Genomic DNA, 19,920 nt, shown 5'->3' with positions numbered 1-19,920 from the left:
TTCCCCCTGACAGAGTCAGGTTTGTAGGCCTCCTTGCTCGCACACGCTTTTTAAGTTCTGCCCACAAATGTTCTATAGGATTCAGGTCAGGGCTTTGTGATGGCCACTCCAATACCTTGACTTTGTTGTCCTGAAGGCATTTTGCAACAACTTTGGAAGTATGCTTGGGGTCATTGTCCATTTGGAAGACCCATTTGCGAACAAGCTTTAACTTCCTGACTGATGTCTTGAGATGTTGCTTCAATATATCCACATAATTTTCCGTCTTCATGATGCCATCTATTTTGTGAAGTGCACCGGTCCCTCCTGCAGCAAAGCACCCCCACAACATGATGCTGCCACCCCCTGTAACGCAATTCTATGCGTAGTGGGTGCGGAGTCAGGCGCAGGAAGCAGAGGGTAAAGGACAATGTTTTATTCCGGCGCAGGAAAATGGTCATGCCAAAACACCAGGCGCAATAACAATACCGGCCCAAAACCAGGACCCAACCAGTCCGGAGAAAACCAAGAAAAACGCACAACCACAAACATGAACAGAGGAAAATAAGCCCGCACAAAAAGCAGGCGGGCATTACCGGCTTGAATAGCCCAACGAAAACCTAAACAAGAAACAGGTGTAACCAATAAGACAAAACCAACAGAAAAGGGAAAAGGGATCGGTGGCAGCTAGTAGACTGGTGACGACGACCGCCGAGCGCCGCCCGAACAGGAAGAGGAGCCACCTTCGGTGGGAGTCGTGACACCCCCGTGCTTCACGGTTGGGATGGTGTTCTTCGGCTTGCAAGCATCCCCCCTTTTCCTCCAAACATAACGATGGTCATCATGGCCAAACAGTTCTATTTTTGTTTCATCAGACAAGAGGACATTTCTCCAAAAAGTACGATCTTTGTCCCCATGTGCAGTTGCAAACCGTAGCCTGGCTTTTTTAAGGTGGTTTTGGAGCAGTGCCTTCTTCCTCGCTGAGCGGCCTTTCAGGTTACGTCGATATAGGACTCATTTTACTGTGGGTATAGATACTTTTGTACCCGTTTCCTCCAGCATCTTCACAAGGTCTTCTGCTATTGTTCTGGGATTGATTTGCACTTTTCGCACCAAAGTACTTTTATCTCTAGGAGACAGAACGTGTTTCCTTCCTGAGTAGAATGATGGCTGCGTGGTCTCATGGTGTTTATACTTGCATTCTATTGTTTGTACAAATGAACGTGGTACCTTTAGGCGTTTGAAAATTGCTCCCAAGGATGAACCGGACTTGTGGAGGTCTACAATTTTTTCTGAGGTCTTGGCTGATTTCTTTTGATTTTCCCATGATGTCAAGCAAAGAGGCACAGAGTTTGAAGGTAGGCCTTGAAATACATCCACAGGTACACCTGCAATTGACCCAAAATGATGTCAATTAGCCTATCAGAAGCTTCTAAAGCCATGACATCATTTTTGGGAATTTTCCAAGCTGTTTAAAGGCACAGTCAACTTAGTGTATGTAAACTTCTGACCCACTGGAAGTGAAATAATCTGTCTGTAAACAATTGTTGGAAAAATGACTTGTGTCATGCACAAAGTAGATGTCCTAACCGACTTGCCGAAACTATAGTTTGTTAACAACAAAATTTGTGGAGTGGTTGAAAAACTAGTTTTAATGACTCCAACCTAAGTGTATGTAAACTTCCGACTTTAACTGTATATAGACAAGTTATCATCAACTCAGTACTGGTACCCCTTGTATATAGACAAGTTATAGTTAGTCATTGTGTATCTATTATTACTTTGGTAACACTTTCCTTGACAACTAGCGCCATAACGTTATAACACAATCATAACCATGTGATAATATGTCATAGCACTGTCATTAACAATCTTTTTACACCTGTTGTGACACATATTGTGTTATTTTATGGCTGGTTATGACACCTACATAAGAGTGTCAAAACCCATATTTATTCAAATGTGTTTTTTCCCTGCCAAGAAATGTCCTTTTCGTTTGAAAGTTTGTTTCTTAAATTCTTTGTTGTTGTTGTAATAAATTCTTCACAGTCGTTTGTTTTCATCGTATTTTGAATAACTTGTAGAAAATACACTTTATGACACTGTCAAGAAGCATTATGACCATCATAATCATATAAGCCAGATAGGCCTATCACGTACATGCCCTGATGTCAGGAATCAATCAAAAAGAGGGTGTCTTGTCCTGCTCCTGAAATCTGCTCCTGCATTCACCCCAGTCATCAGCAACAGAGCATTAGGGTAGGTGCATGTCTGACATCAATGTGTGCTCAATTACAATGATAATTTAACATGGTCAATTTCAGAAAATGTTAGATAACATAGACATACTGTTGACAAGTAGGCTATGATGCAAAGGAATGTTTTGCCTTGTGTGGTAGGTTTTGTGGGTTCTTATGCAGGTGTCATAACCAGCCATAAAATAACACAATATATGTCACAACAGGTCTAAATGTGTCATGACTCTGTTCTAACCATATTATGACAGGTTTGACAAGTTATACCAGCTGTTATGACATATTATGACATAGTTATGACCGTGTCATAAAGTGTTATAATGCTAGATGTCAAGTAAAGTGTTATAACACTTATTATTACGTGTTTTACTTTTCAATCTTTTTCTCTGCATCGTTGGGAAGGACCCGTAAGAAAGCATTTCACTGTTAGTCTACACCTGTTGTTTTCGAAGCAAGTGACAAATAATATTTGATTTGATTTACCGATGCATACCTGTAAATGGTATAAAAGTGTACCGCTGCAGCAGTAGTAGTAGTAGTAGTAGTAAAAGTGGAGAGTACTGTTAGTATTAGAAGTATAGTCCAGCAGTAATAATAATGGAGAGTATTATTAGTACTAGAAGTATAGTCCAGTAGTAGTAATAGTGGAGCGTATTATTAGTATTAGAAGTATAGGCCAGTAGTAATAATAGTGAACAGTATTATTAGTATCAGAAGTATAGTCCAGTAGTATAATAGTGGAGAGTATTATTAGTATCAGAAGTATAGTACAGTAGTAATAATACTGGAGAGTATTATTAGTACTAGAAGTATAGTGCTGTGGTATAATGGTGGATAGTATTATTAGTATTAGAATTATAGTCCAGTAGTATAATAGTGGAGAGTATTATTGATATCGGATGCATAGTCCAAAAGTAATAACGGTGGAGAGTATTATTGGTGTTAGAGGTATAGTCCAGCAGCAATAATAGTGGAGAATATTATTAGTACTAGAAGTATAGTCCAGTAGTAGTAATAGTGAACAGTATTATTAGTATCATAAGTATAGTTCAGTAGTATAAAAGTGGAGAGTATTATTAGTATTAGAAGTATAGTCCAGTAGTATAATAGTGGAGAGTATTATTAGTATTAGAAGTATAGTCCAGTAGTATAATAGTGGAGAGTATTATTAGTATCCGACGTATAGTCCGGTAGTATAATCGTGGAGAGTATTATTAGTATTAGAAGTATAGTCCAGTAGTATAATAGTGGAGAGTATTATTAGTGCTAGAAGTATGATCCAGCAGTATAATAGTGGGGGGGTAGTATTAGTACTCGAAGTATAGTCCAATAGTAGTAACACTAGAGAGTATTATTAGTACGAGAAGTATAGTCCAAGTATAATGGAGAGTATTATTAGTACTGGAAGTATAGTCCAAGTATAATGGAGAGTATTATTTGTGCTAGAAGTAGTCCAGTACTATAATAGTGGAGAGTAGTATTAGTACTAGAAGTATAGTCCAGTACTATAATAGTGGAGAGTATTATTAGTACTAGAAGTATAGTCCAGTACTATAATAGTGGACACTATTATTAGTACTAGAAGTATAGTCCAGTAGTATAATAGTGGAGAGTATTATTAATACTAGAAGTATAGTCCAGTAGTAGTAGTACGAATTGGAAGTTGGTGTGTCTGTCACACTAATAGTAGAAGTGAAGGTCTCCTGACTAACTGCTTCTCTCTCACCATAACAAACCTATATGATGACCCTGCATATGCATTATAGATGTTGCTTTAAATGGATCTTTGTTTCGCTCAAGTCAGAAACACGTATCTAAGTATACAGCAGTCTACATACAGCGGGCTACATACAGCAGGCTACATACAGCAGGCTACATACAGCAGGCTACATACAGCAGGATACATACAGAAGGCTACATACAGCCGTCTACATACAGCGGGCTACATACAGCAGGCTACATACAGCAGGCTACATACAGAAGGCTACATACAGCAGGCTACATACAGCAGGCTACATACAGAAGGCTACATACAGCAGGATACATACAGAAGGCTACATACAGCAGTCTACATACAGCAGGCTACATACAGCAGGCCACATACAGCAGGCTTCATACAGCAGGCTACATACAGCAGGCTACATACAGCGGGCTACATACAGCAGGCTACATACAGCAAGATACATACAGAAGCCTACATACAGCAGGCTACATACAGTAGGCTACATACAGCAGGCTACATACAGCAGGCTACATACAGCAAGATACATACAGCAAGATACATACAGAAAGCTACATACAGCAGGCTACATACAGCAGGCTACATACAGCAGGCTACATACAGCAGGCTACATACAGCAGGCTACATACAGCAGGATACATACAGAAGGCTACATACAGCAGTCTACATACAGCAGGCTACATACAGCAGGCTACATACAGCAGGCTACATACAGCAGGCTACATACAGAAGGCTACATACAGCAGGATACATACATCGGGCTACATACAGCAGGCTACATACATTGTGTACTGAGATATGACATTGTGTAAAACAAAGATTTGAAGATTTTCTGCACAGTATGTTTATTAGCTAGCCAGTCAGCTGGTCGTCAACAAGGCAGCATGATGCATCGTTCAGAAACATATTTTTTCCATCAAATCTATGTTAGATTTTTTGTAACTAGTTTTAATTGGGAAGCAGATAAAGCCTTTTTATCAAAAGCAAACCCGTCTGCATGTAAAAACACAGAATCCTACTCATCACTCCACGTGCTTAATAACCTACGCCACTTTTGTTTTGAGACAACTTTGCGGTCGGCCAAAACGGGGCACCTGGCTCATGTCGAGGAGTGATCCTGGTTCCAGAACGAATGTAATCAACGCTAACCCGGTTCACCCCAGGGCAGGGCCAGGGCATAAGTAGAATCCCCTCATTCGTCAGGAGACATGAAAGTACGCATGATTGGTTTGTTGTTGTTCTGATGGTGTCACACAACCAATAAAAATGGCTATCAGTGCCGCTTCAAAATAACATTGGGTACTCAATGTCCCCAGCCCAGCGAACTAGATCATTTACAAAACACTTCATTCATGGAGGAATGATGCCTGTTTTTGAGACCAACTGCAATAATGAAAGAAACCAGACAGCTTGGAATGTAAATCATTCCATAGAGTCATCTGGAGAGAGAGCAATTCTCTGCAATAATGCCTGTCAATAATGCCCAAGAGGGCCTCCCGGGTGGCGCAGTGGTCTAAGAGACTCTGGGTTCGAGCCCAGGCTCTGTCGCAGCTGGCCGCGACCGGGGGGGCGACGCACAATTGGCCCAGCGTCGTCCAGGTTAGGGAGGGTTTGGCCGGTAGGGATATCCTTGTCTTTTGTTTGTTGAAGGTCTCCCTCTCTATCTTTCTCTGTTTACTGTTCACTGCTGCCCGTGACCTCTCTGTCTCTCATCCCCACGTATCTTTCTCTCTCCCTTCTCTGTCTCTCCTCCCTTTCTCTATCTCGCTCTCTCTCTCTATCTCACTCTCTCTCTCTCGCTCTCTCCTCTCCCTCCTCTGTCTCTCCTCCCTTTCTCTATCTCTCTCTCTCCTCCCCCTTCTGTCTCTCTCTCCTCCCCTTTCTCTCTCTCTCTCTCTCTCTCTACCTCCTCCCTTCTCTATCTCTGTCTCTCTCTCTCTGTCTCTCTCCCTCCTCTGTCTCTCCTCCCCTTTTCTATCTCTCTCTCTCTCTATCTCACTCTCTCTCTCTCTCTCTCGCTCTCTCCTCTCCCTCCTCTGTCTCTCCTCCCTTTCTCTATCTCTCTCTCTCCTCCCCCTTCTCTGTCTCTCTCTCCTCCCCTTTCTCTGTCTCTCTCTCTCTACCTCCTCCCCTTCTCTATCTCTGTCTCTCTCCCTCCTCTGTCTCTCCTCCCCTTTTCTATCTCTCTCTGTCTCTCTCTCTCCTCCCCCTTCTCTCTCCTCCCCTTCTATATCTCTGTCTCTCTCTTCCCCCCTTCTCTAGGTCACTCTCTATCTCTCTCCCCATGTTGGTTTGCGAGCACAGTAAACCCCACACGTATGCGCACACGCACACGCACACGCACACACACACGCACACACACACACACACACACACACACACACACACACACACACACACACACACACACACACACACACACACACACACACACACACACACACACACACTGATGCTGACGCAGCTTAAGCTCAAGGTCAACTTGCCTCTTCTAGACTGTTGACTTCTACTCAGGGTAGGGTATTAGTTAGTGCACTAGGTAGATATGGATGGCTTTTCCATTATTTGATTTCAGACAATTGGCTTTACCAAAGTGAAAGAATAGGTCTACAGGGTAGATAGACTGTGCCAGCAGTGACATGTCTGGGCCTACATTGACTCTGGTCTAGGTTGGTATTTGTGACGCAGCATGCGAATGGGGCGGATGCCGGATGTTACTACTTTACAGGACAGCCATTTGAAAGTTTCAAAAAAAGGGTTTTCATCAAAATGCATTTTTTGCATAAATTCTTTCTTGTGATCTTTCATGTGCCTTAATAACAAACTAGTATGTGAAGTGTAAACACAAAAAATATATATATATTATGAGCGTAATTGGTAAGAATGTTATCTGAACGTATACCTGCCAAACAAGAGGAGGATGGGCTCTTTAGATCTTGGTTCCTCTCAAGGTAGTTAGTCTAAGGGAGGTTGTCCATAGCAGCCCCTGTACTGCTGCTGCTACTGCTATCATATCTTTAGGGCTCAGGCCCAGGTTATTAGTTAGTCTAAGGGAGGTTGTCCATAGCAGCCCCTGTACTGCTGCTGCTACTGCTATCATATCTTTAGGGCTCAGGCCCAGGTTATTAGTTAGTCTAAGGGAGGTTGTCCATAGCAGCCCCTGTACTGCTGCTGCTACTGCTATCATATCTTTAGGGCTCAGGCCCAGGTTATTAGTTAGTCTAAGGGAGGTTGTCCATAGCAGCCCCTGTACTGCTGCTGCTACTGCTATCATATCTTTAGGGCTCAGGCCCAGGTTATTAGTTAGTCTAAGGGAGGTTGTCCATAGCAGCCCCTGTACTGCTGCTGCTACTGCTATCATATCTTTAGGGGTCAGGCCCAGGTTATTAGTTAGTCTAAGGGAGGTTGTCCATAGCAGCCCCTGTACTGCTGCTGCTACTGCTATCATATCTTTAGGGCTCAGGCCCAGGTTATTAGTTAGTCTAAGGGAGGTTGTCCATAGCAGCCCCTGTACTGCTGCTGCTACTGCTATCATATCTTTAGGGCTCAGGCCCAGGTTATTGTTAAGCACATTGCCAGAAATGCATTTAGGAAAAAGCAATATACACGTCTCATCATAGTATTTATGTACTCAGCATCTACTGGACAGGTTTTCAGTCGGTTCTATACTCCAGTACTTGGCGCTATTAGGCCCATAGAAATAGAATAACTAGAAGAGCATGTCTCATTAAAGCCAATGTACCATGATGGGTGGACCGGCGGCCATATTGAGTGAACCCATGCCAGTCATTATATTTCTAGGCCCTTGCCAGGCACAGAGTTGGTGACTGTGACTGTGTGTATTTATAGGTCTGTTTTGTATAATCCTCTGGTATAAGGTCACTTGTTTAAAGGACTTAAGGGAGGAAAGTTCACTTCTTCCAGCAATGGAACAGCAGCACTACAGAGTGACTCGGAATTTCCTCTGACATGAATAAAGTCTATTGATGTAATGGGACACAGCAGTAACACTGTTTTCAGAACTTTGGATGGGGAAGAGAGAAAGAGAGGGCTGTATATGAAGCTGTTTGTGTGTGTGTGTGTGTGTGTGTGTGTGTGTGTGTGTGTGTGTGTGTGTGTGTGTGTGTGTGTGTGTGTGTGTGTGTGTGTGTGTGTGTGTGTGTGTGTGTGTGTGTGCACGCTCACTAGTCGTGCATGCGTGAATGCCAGTGCTCTCACAGAAAACACATATTCTGCCCATAAGCTGCAGTGGTGGGCTGTCATTACTGAGTGCAATAGGACCTGATTCAGAGAGAGAGAGGGGGGGATGGACCTCTGCAGACGAGGGAGGGGGGGATGGACCTCTGCAGACGAGGGAGGGGGGGATGGACCTCTGCAGACGAGGGAGGGGGGGATGGACCTCTGCAGACGAGGGAGGGGGGGGGGTGGACCTCTGCAGACGAGGGAGAGGGGGGGGGTGGACCTCTGCAGACGAGGGAGGGGGGGATGGACCTCTGCAGACGAGGGAGGGGGGGGATGACCTCTGCAGACGAGGGAGGGGGGTGGACCTCTGCAGACGAGGGAGGGGGGGGAGGACCTCTGCAGACGAGGGATGGGGGGGGATGGACCTCTGCAGACAAGGGAGGGGGGGGGGGGGGGGGTGGACCTCTGCAGACGAGGGGGGGGGGGGGGGGTGGACCTCTGCAGACGAGGGAGGGGGGGATGGACCTCTGCAGACGAGGAGGCAAACAAAGTGTGTGTTGTTCCGTATTTACATGAGATCTTTTTTCCTACAGAGGGCAGCTTTGGTTAAAGGACATAACATAACATTGTTTAATTTCCGATAACTTTACAGTGCCTTCTGTCAAGTCACTCAATCATGGATAATGAATGTATTCACATCCTGTAGCTGGATTTGGTTGGATTAGAATGAACTCCACATTTAAAGGGGCAATCTAGGATTGTCACATCCATTTTTTGACTTTTAAATGAATGATAAATAGCCATTGATTCTTGAAGAATATAACCAGTACATGCCATGAGCTATTAAAACTGTGATGTAGGAATCCTAGATAGCCCTTTAATGTCATAATTTCTGGATGTTTACTGAAAGGACAATTCCACCCAAAAACTATATTTTTGTATTTGTTTCATTAGTCCATTGTTAATATAGTCCCAAAGTGTTTTGCATGTCAGCAATACAGTTTTCAAGATAAGATTTTGAAAGTTATATATCTTGAAAACTTTATTGCTGACATTTTGGGACAATATCAACAATGGACTAATGAAACAAATACCAAAATATAGTTTTGGGGTGGAGTTTTCCTTTAAATTCAGTCTGGATAACAGTCTGGATGTCAATCAGTCTGGATGTCAATTTAAGTTGTGTTGTGTGTTTATATGGAATGCTAAGTATGCAGTGTATAACCAGAGTGTCCAGTCTGTGGCTAGCATGGGCTAGCATTCTTCGGCCAAAACCCTGTGTGTTAGCCAAAGAGGAAACCTTGCCCATACACCCCTGTATTCACTTGGCTATTTGTGTTTTTAAATATGTCTTCGAGCTGCTGGACACACAGTGTTACATAATTGGTCTACTCAGTGTGTGTGTGTGTGTGTGTGTGTGTGTGTGTGTGTGTGTGTGTGTGTGTGTGTGTGTGTGTGTGTGTGTGTGTGTGTGTGTGTGTGTGTGTGTGTGTGTGTGTGTGTGTGTGTGTGTGTGTGTGTGTGTGTGTGTGTGTGTGTGTGTGTCCACAAGAATAGTAAACAAACATAAATCTGATGAATTGGGTTAGGAGCTAGGTTTAGGGTTAGGGTTAAGGTTAGGCTTTTGGGAAAATAGGATTTTGAATGGGACTGAATTATGTGTCCCAACAAGGTTAGCTGTACAAGACTGTGTGTGTGCATGTGTGCGTGTGTCTGTGTGTGCGTGTGTGTGTGCGTGTGCATGCTTGTATACACACATCCATCTCTCAAGGCCAACAAGTGCACCATTGAACTGATCTGCAACCAATTTTGATAGTTGCAAAATATCATCCAAAGTATTTTATGGATCCCAGGACCCAGTGGAATAGATGCAAAGCTCTACCTGAGTAACAGATTCAAAGCTCTTCCGTAATTCACACAGCAATATCATATTGGTGATGTATCTTCAATACATAGACTTAAGTCATAACTTAAAGAATCACACATTACCAATATGATATTGCTGTGTGAATTACAGTATGATATGGACAGTATTCTCTGTTAATATTCTTTGTGAAACAGACAACATCCGTCTTTCCACTAAGGAGTTATTCAATTAAATTTGGGTAATGGGAAAACATTTACACCACCTTAGTATGGTAAATAACAAAGAATTTCATAGAAATTGATTCATAAAAATCATTATGGAAAAATACATATTTTGGGAACAGTATCAATATATCCCAATTCAACCCTTGTATACAACGTGAGAGGTAAAAACTCACCATAGTGAATCATCATCTCTTTCCCACAGCAGCCATGCTGTCCAGGGGTTAACACCAGCGAACCCAGGGTTAGTTATAGTTGTCCAGGGGTTAACACCAGCAGGGTTAGTTATAGTTGTCTAGGGGTTAACACCAGCGAACCCAGGGTTAGTTATAGTTGTCTAGGGGTTAACACCGGCAAACCCAGGGTTAGTTATAGTTGTCCAGTAATCCAGAGAAAGATGAGATCTCAAAGTAGGAAGACGTTGCTTCTAGACACTGATCTGAGGTCAGTTTTTGTTAGAAATCAGAGTTGATCCTAGATCTGTGCCTAAGGATTTTTACTTTAAGCTGTTTACCTCTGTTTAATACTTCTCTCCTCCACAGAGCAGATCGGATGTTTCTCTAAAAGCATGGTCAGAGTTTTAGTGAGTTAGATTGGGCATTTGTAACTACCGCCCTCCCTCCTAGCCTCCCTCCCGTCTCTCCCTCCTCGTCCGCCCTCCCTCCTTTTCCCAGCTGGCTAGAGGACACAAGAGCTTGTCTCAGAGCTCCAGTCCTCCAAATCATTGGTCTTTTCCTGTGAGCCAAATCCAGAGAGGGAGCACTTAGTACTGTCTGACCTCACACCTACTCTGTGTCGCACAATGCTGCAGTCTTCACCGACTGTGTGTGGGTGTGTTTGGGGAGGGGATTGTGCGTGTGTGTGTGTGTGTGTGTGTGTGTGTGTGTGTGTGTGTGTGTGTGTGTGTGTGTGTGTGTGTGTGTGTGTGTGTGTGTGTGTGTGTGTGTGTGTGTGTGTGTGTGTGTGTGTGTGTGTGTAGTTGGATCAGCCAATGTCTGTTTGGGTATACTTTACGTGGCTCTAAGGATGAATAGACGCTATATAGCCAACATGTTCCTTTCAGGAACCACTTTATAAAGTCTAGTTCTAGTAATGGAAAGATATGCATAGAGTAGATCTGGTTAGAGAAACGTATGCTCAGAAAAGTCCTACAGAGGGAAAGTTATAGAGTCATCCTGGTGAGGGAAAGATGTACACAGTTCTAAGAGTACTGATCAAAACCGTTAAAGACATGCCGTTCTAACAGTACTGATCAAAACAGTTAAAGACATACAGTTCTAATAGTACTGATCAAAACCGTTAAAGACATGCCGTTCTAACAGTACTGATCAAAACAGTTAAAGACATACAGTTCTAATAGTACTGATCAAAACCGTTAAAGACATGTCGTTCTAATAGTACTGATCAAAACCGTTAAAGACATGCCGTTCTAACAGTACTGATCAAAACCGTTAAAGATATACAGTTCTAATAGTACTGATCAAAACCGTTAAAGACATGCCGTTCTAACAGTACTGATCAAAACCGTTAAAGACATGTCGTTCTAATAGTACTGATCAAAACCGTTAAAGACATGCCGTTCTAACAGTACTGATCAAAACCGTTAAAGACATGTCGTTCTAATAGTACTGATCAAAACCGTTAAAGACATGCCGTTCTAACAGTACTGATCAAAACCGTTAAAGACATGCAGTTCTAAAACAGTCAGTAATGATGATATGAGAAGTAGTTTCTCTAACTAACAGGTCACAGCTCACAGTAAATATATTTTTATAATTGTACACAAATATATTTGTCACCTATGAATGGACTGTTGTTTCATATGTTTTAGTGCAGGGGACCCACAGATTGCTAAATACTGTAGGCTACTGTATATTTTACTCAGGGTCAGTGTAGACCAGACCTTCACAAGCATCTCTGCATGAATAAACCTGACCCCAATGAGCTCATGAACAGACAGGCAGTCTGCTAGAATGAATGAATAGAGTCTAACTCGCAGTCCGCAGTCTCACACACTCTCACACGTGGACACGCGCTCATACACACACATGCACACACACAGACACAGAGGGTTCCTCTGTGACGAGGAAGATGCAGGTTCTAAAAGCAACCAATTGAGGGAACAGTGTGTATGAATCATTGGGCACAAGGATCCCAAAACCAACACACAGGTCAGGTTGTGAAGCCTCTCTCCCTGCTACTGGTTGTATCAAGTAGAAGTCAAGGGTCCCTAAAGGACTGTTAACCCTAAAGGACTGTTAACCCTAACCCTAAAGGACTGTTAACCCTAACCCAAAAGGATTGTTAACCCTAATCCTAAAGGACTGTTAACCCTAACCCTAAAGGACTGTTAACCCTTAATCCTAAAGGACTGTTAACCCTAATCCTAAAATACTGTTAACCCTTAATCCTAAAGGACTGTTAACCCTTAACCCTAAAGGACTGTTAACCCTAACCCAAAAGGATTGTTAACCCTAATCCTAAAGGACTGTTAACCCTAACCCTAAAGGACTGTTAACCCTTAATCCTAAAGGACTGTTAACCCTAATCCTAAAGGACTGTTAACCCTAATCCTAAAGGACTGTTAACCCTTAATCCTAAAGGACTGTTAACCCTAACCCTAAAGGACTGTTAACCCTTAATCCTAAAGGACTGTTAACCCTAATCCTAAAATACTGTTAACCCTAATCCTAAAGGACTGTTAACCCTAATCCTAAAGGACTGTTAACCCTAACCCTAAAGGACTGTTAACCCTAACCCTAAAGGACTGTTAACCCTAATCCTAAAGGACTGTTAACCCTAATCCTAAAGGACTGTTAACCGTAACCCTAAAGGATTGTTAACCCTAACCCTAAAGGACTGTTAACCCTAACCCTAAAGGACTGTTAACCCTAACCCTAAAGGACTGTTAACCCTAACCCTAAAATACTGTTAACCCTAATCCTAAAGGACTGTTAACCCTAATCCTAAAGGACTGTTAACCCTAACCCTAAAGGACTGTTAACCCTAACCCTAAAGGACTGTTAACCCTAACCCTAAAATACTGTTAACCCTAACCCTAAAGGACTGTTAACCCTAATCCTAAAGGACTGTTAACCCTAATCCTAAAGGACTGTTAACCCTAATCCTAAAGGACTGTTAACCCTAACCCTAAAATACTGTTAACCCTAATCCCAAAGGACTGTTAACCCTAATCCTAAAGGCCTGTTAACCCTAACCCTAAATAACCCTAAAGGACTGTTAACCCTAACCCTAAAATACTGTTAACCCTAACACTAAAGGACTGTTAACTCTCACCCTAAAGGACTGTTAACCCTAACCCTAAAGGACTGTTAACTCTCACCCTAAAGGACTGTTAACCCTAACCCTAAAGGATGTTAACCCTAATTCTAAAATACTGTTAACCCTAACCCTAAAGGACTGTTAACTCTCATCCTAAAGGACTGTTAACTCTCACCCTAAAGGACTGTTAACCCTAATTCTAAAATACTGTTAACCCTAACCCTAAAGGACTGTTAACTCTCACCCTAATTGACTGTTAACTCTCACCCTAAAAGACTGTTAACCCTCACCCTAAAGGACTGTTAACCCTAACCCTAAAGGACTGTTAACCCTAACCCTAAAGGACTGTTAACCCTAACCCTAAAATACTGTTAACCCTAACCCTAAAGGACTGTTAACTCTCACCCTAAAGGACTGTTAACCCTAACCCTAAAGGACTGTTAACCCTAACCCTAAAGGACTGTTAACTCTCACCCTAAAGGACTGTTAACCCTAACCCTAAAGGACTGTTAACTCTCACCCTAAAGGACTGTTAACCCTAACCCTAAAGGACTGCTTAGCCTCCTCCCTTGGTGATGGCTAATGGTGCCAACATTTCATATGAAATAATCACTTCATGACCAGACTGTAGGGAAAGAGAAGGGGAAAGAGAGAGAGAGAGAGAGAGAGAGAGAGAGAGAGAGAGGTGGAGAGCATTCAGAAAAGTAGGGAGCCTGAGCCAAGGTTATTGACTGAGTTAGTTAAGGAGGTATTTCAGTCACATGTTTACAGATACACTGACTAGATGTAAAATTAACATTCATTTCAGTTGTCTCACTTTTCCAACATTCAGGGATGCTGTGGTCCTTACAGAAATTAAATAACATACAATAAGGAGGTAGGAATCACAAAAACAACTCACCACATTAACATTTCAGTTACTTCAATAGAAGTTCTTTGGCACAACTATTTCTAGTTTCTAAACAAACATAATTTTGTTCTTATTCTATATGTCAGTGGGCTTGATATTGATAACAGATTGCCGAATTGAAATGGAAGCTTATATTGCCATCTAGTGTTAGAAGTGACCCCTCACTACATCTAACTTGTTTTTCCACACCAAGGCGTATTATATTAGATTTGTTTCACCTTTATTTAACTAGTCAAGTCAGTTAAGAACAAATTCTTATTTTACAATGACGGCCTACCCCGGCCAAACCCTCCCTTAACCCGGATGACGCTGGGCCAATTGTTAGCCATCCTATGGGACTCCCGATCACGGCCGGGTGTGAAACAACCCGGTGTCAAACCAAGGTCTGTAGTGACGCCTCTAGCACTGAGATGCAGTGCCTTAGACCGCTGCGCCACTCAGGAGCAAAAGCTATGTTTAAACAACAAAACAATTCCACTGGTTGGTCTTTTGACCAATCAGATCAGCCATGAAAAATATCTGACGTGAAAAGATCTGATGTTATTGGTCAAAATACCAAATAGTGGAAGATATATTAGAATTGGGCTGCCTATACAATTGGGCAGCCCAATACAATTACAGTACAAGTCAAAAGTTTGGACACACCTACTCATTCAAGGGTGTTTCGTTATTTTTACTATTTTCTTCAACAGTCTTGAAGGAGTTCCAACATTAGCTGAGCACTTGTTGGCTGCTTTTCCTTCACTCTGCGGTCCAACTCATCCCAAACCATCTCAATTGGGTTGAGGTCGGGTGATTGTGGAGGCCAGGTCATCAACACTTCATCACTCTCCTTCTTGGTCAAATAGCTCTTACACAGCCTGGAGGTGTATTGGGTCATTGTCCTGTTGAAAAACAAATGATAGTCCCACTACGCACAAACCAGATGGGATGGTGTATCGCTGGGGAATGCTGTGGTAGCCATGCTGGTTAAGTGTGCCTTGAATTCTAAATAAATCACTGACAGTGTCACCAGCAAAGCACCCCCACACCATCACACCTCCTCCTCCATGCTTCACGGTGGGAACCACACATGCGGAGATCATCCGTTCACCTACTCTATGTCTCACAAAGTCACAGCGGTTGGAACCAAAAATCTCAAATTTGGACTCATCAGATCAAAGGACAGATTTCCACCGGTCTAATGTCCATTGCTTGTGCTTCTTGGCCAAAGCAAGGCTTTGAGATGTGTCTGTTACTTGAACTCTGTGAAGCATTTATTTGGGCTGCAATTGCTGAAGCTGGTAACTCTAATGAACTTATCCTCTGCAGCAGAGGTAACTCTGGGTCTTCCTTTTCTGTGGCCGTCCTCATGAGAACCAGTATCATCATACGTACTCATTCAAGGGTTCTTGAAATTTTCCGCATTGACGACCTTCGTGTCTTAAAGTAATGATGGACTGTCGTTTCTCTTTGCTTATTTGAGCTGTTCTTGAAATAATATTGAATTGGTATTTTACCAAATATCTTCTGTATACCACCCCTACCTTGTCACAACACAACTGATTGGCTCAAACGTATTAAAAAAGAAAGAAATTCCACAAATTAACTTTTAACAAGGCACACGTGTTAATTGAAATGCATTTCAGGTAACTACCTCATGAAGCTGGTTGAGAGAATGCCAAGTGTGTGCAAAGCTGTCATCAAGGCAAAGGGTGGCTACTTTGAAGAATCTCAAATATAGAATATATTTTGATTTGTTTAACACTTTTTTGGTTACTACATGATTCCATATTTGTTATTTCATGGTTTTGATCTCTTCACTATTATTCTACATTGTAGAAAATAGTAAAAAATAAAGAAAACCCTTAAATGAGTAGGTGTGTCCAAACTTTTGACTGGTACTGTACATATAAACCTAGTCCAAATCTAATCCCTGGCTTCCTCTCTAGGACAATTTCACTGTAAAATCAACCCTCTACTACCACTTCGTCCATGGTTTATTTCTTTGTAAAGTTTATTTGACAGGGACAACATACAATTAAAACATACATCTCATAAGAAATGTGATACATTGTACAAGAGTTATTTAAAATGTCCTCAGGCAGTTGAACAAAACAGGGGAAGAAATAATTTAATAGATGTAAGCACATGAAAGGATGTCAAATATTGACTGGAGTTGCTTGTGACAAATCTATTTCCCTTTTCTAGTTGGCCAATGCTCTCGTGTTGCCTGGTGTACTATACCTTTTCCACTCTATTGAGCTGAGCTGAGCAGAGCCGAAACAAGCTGTACTGCACTCTCCTGGTTAAGCATCCACTATAGATGCAGGAACTGTGCTGGAAAGAACAATGTGAAAAGAAAATATCAGCGTCAGCACAGTACGATTCTGGTCTGGTCGGTTCTTTAGTGTGAAAAGGGTACTAGAAAGGTAATCTGCCCTATGAGGAACATAACCTTTTCTATCCTCTCCAGCAGATGGTGGTGTTGTGTCTGTAGTACACCACCCTACAAGGGCGAGGTTGTAGTACAACCTCCCCTTCCTATTATTAAGGTACTTGAGAAAGTATTTCAAACCAGCTTCAATCGCATCTGTCATCTAATAAGGTGTTCCAGTCTGGCTTCTGACCCTTGCACAGCACCGATAGAACTCTGGTTAAAGTTACCACCGACATACTGATAGCTGCTGGTTTTGGATCTACCTGCATCCTCCTCCTCTTAGATCTCAGTTCTGCTTTAGACTCCGTAGAACACATCCTCCTCCTCTTAGATCTCAGTTCTGCTTTAGACTCCGTAGAACACATCCTCCTCCTCTTAGATCTCAGTTCTGCTTTAGACTCCGTAGAACACATCCTCCTCCTCTTAGATCTCAGTTCTGCTTTAGACTCCGTAGAACACATCATCCTCCTCTTAGATCTCAGTTCTGCTTTAGACTCCGTAGAACACATCCTCCTCCTCTTAGATCTCAGTTCTGCTTTAGACTCCGTAGAACACATCCTCCTCCTCTTAGATCTCAGTTCTGCTTTAGACTCCGTAGAACACATCCTCCTCCTCTTAGATCTCAGTTCTGCTTTAGACTCCGTAGAACACATCCCCCTCCTCTTAGATCTCAGTTCTGCTTTAGACTCCGTAGAACACATCCCCCTCCTCTTAGATCTCAGTTCTGCTTTAGACTCCGTAGAACACATCCTCCTCCTCTTAGATATCAGTTCTGCTTTAGACTCCGTAGAACACATCCTCCTCCTCTTAGATCTCAGTTCTGCTTTAGACTCCGTAGAACACATCCTCCTCCTCTTAGATCTCAGTTCTGCTTTAGACTCCGTAGAACACACCATCCTCCTCTTAGATCTCAGTTCTGCTTTAGACTCCGTAGAACACATCCTCCTCCTCTTAGATCTCAGTTCTGCTTTAGCCTCCGTAGAACACACCATCCTCCTCTTAGATCTCAGTTCTGCTTTATCCTCCGTAGAACACATCCTCCTCCTCTTAGATCTCAGTTCTGCTTTAGACTCCGTAGAACACATCCTCCTCCTCTTAGATCTCAGTTCTGCTTTATCCTCCGTAGAACACATCCTCCTCCTCTTAGATCTCAGTTCTGCTTTATCCTCCTCCTGCAACGTCTCAGAGAGCACACTGCTGTCGCTTGAACAGCTCTGAAACAGCTCATACCTCTCCAATAGGAAGCAATATATCACTATTGGGGAGTCCAGATCGGAGGAGTCTGCAGTCACATGCGGCGTCCCACAGGGGTCAGTGCTGGGGCCTATCCTGATTTTAATTTACATGCTCCCTCTCGGCCAAATCCTCAGTGATTATAACATCAACTTCCACTGCTACATTGACGATACCCAAGTATACACTAAAATGTGTGGATTTGGCTACTTCAGTCACACCTGTTGCTGACAGGTGTATAAAATCAGGCACACCACCATGCAATCTCCATAGACAAACATTGGCAGTAGAACGGCCCATACCGAAGAGCTCAGTGACTTTCAACGTGGCACCGTCATAGGATGTCACCTTTCCAACAAGTCAGTTCGTCAAATTTCTGCCCTGCTAGAGCTGCCCCAGTCAACTGTAAGTGATGTTATTGTGAAGTGGAAACATCTAGGAGCAACAACGGCTCAGCAGCGAAGTGGTAGGCCACACAAATCAAATCAAATTTTATTTGTCACATACACATGGTTAGCAGATGTTAATGCGAGTGAAGCGAAATGCTTGTGCTTCTAGTTCCGACAAGCTCACAACAAGCTCACAGAACGGGACTGCCGAGTGCTGAAGTGCATAGCGCGTAAAAATCGTCTGTCCTCAGTTGAAACAATTACTATCGAGTTCCAAACTGCCTCTAGAAGCAATGTCAGCACAACAACTGTTCGTCGGGAGCTTCATGAAATGGGTTTCCATGGCCTAGCAGCCGCACACAAGACAGATCAACATGCGCAATGCCAAGCATCGGCTGGAGTGGTGTAAAGCTCACCACCATTGGTCTCTGGAGCAGTGAAATGCGTTCTCTGGAGTGATGAATCAGGTTTCACCATCTGACAGTCCAACGGACTAATCTGAGTTTTACGTATGCCAGGAGAACGCTACCTGCCCCAATGCATAATGCCATCTGTAAAGTTTGGTGGATCATGAATAATGGTCTGGATTTTTCATGGTTTGGGCTAGGCCCCTTAGTTCAAGTGAAGGGAAATCTTAATGCTACAGCATACAATGACATTCTAGATGATTCTGTGCTTCCAACTTTGTGGCAACAGTTTGGGGAAGGCCCTTGTCTGTTTCAGCATTACAATGCCCCCTTGCACAAAGCGAAGTCCATACAGAAATGGGTTGTCGAGATTGGTGTGGAAGAACTTGACTGGCTTGCACAGAGCCCTGACCTCAACCCCATCGAACACTTTTGGGATGAATTGGAACGCCGACTGCGAGCCAGGCCTAATCGCCCAACATCAATGCCTGACCTCACTAATGCTCTTGTGGTTGAATGGAAGCAAGTCCCCACAGCAATGTTCCAACATCTAGTGGAAAGCCTTCCCAGAAGAGTGGAGGCTGTTATAGCAGCAAAGGGGGGACCAACTCCATATTAATTCCCATTATTTTGGAATGAGATGCTCGACAAGCAGGTGTTCACATACGTTTGGCCATGTAGTGTATATTAACACAAAACCAGACACCATCTCTGCCCTAGGACAAATCATCAGCTACCTAGAGGACATCAGGGCATGAATGAAAGAGAACTTCTTCCAGTTTAACAGTAGCAAGACGGAAGCTATGCTTATTGGGACACCTAAGCAGGTCACCAGTGCTGGGAACATCTGCCCTCCAATCAATGGCCAGGTCATCTACCTGTCCTCTGTCATCTCCAACCTAGGAATCAAGTTTGATCCTTCTCTGTCCTTCGATGCCCACATAAAACAACATAATTGTTCCATCTTAAAAACATTGCCCGAGTCATACCATCATTCCTGCAGCCAGATGCAGAGAAAGCCATCCACGCCTCCAT

The 19,920-nt window shown here is 43.0% G+C and overlaps 1 protein-coding gene across 1 annotated transcript in view; it reads right to left on the bottom strand.

Moving 5' to 3' along the window:
* Positions 1 to 19,920, bottom strand: part of LOC120024769 (pro-interleukin-16-like) — a 75,929-nt gene extending 56,009 nt beyond the window's left edge. Inside the window, exons 1-2 of the mRNA XM_038969055.1 lie at positions 19,875 to 19,920; positions 17,047 to 18,138 (exon numbers count right to left, since the gene is read on the bottom strand). Of these exons, the coding sequence (XP_038824983.1) occupies positions 17,047 to 18,138; positions 19,875 to 19,920 (1,138 nt within the window). The remainder of the gene's footprint in view (positions 1 to 17,046; positions 18,139 to 19,874) is intronic.

This window comes from Salvelinus namaycush, chromosome 30 (genome assembly GCF_016432855.1).
Source record: "Salvelinus namaycush isolate Seneca chromosome 30, SaNama_1.0, whole genome shotgun sequence".
Lineage (NCBI taxonomy): Eukaryota > Metazoa > Chordata > Actinopteri > Salmoniformes > Salmonidae > Salvelinus > Salvelinus namaycush.
This window is presented reverse-complemented; position numbering and strand designations above follow the sequence as displayed.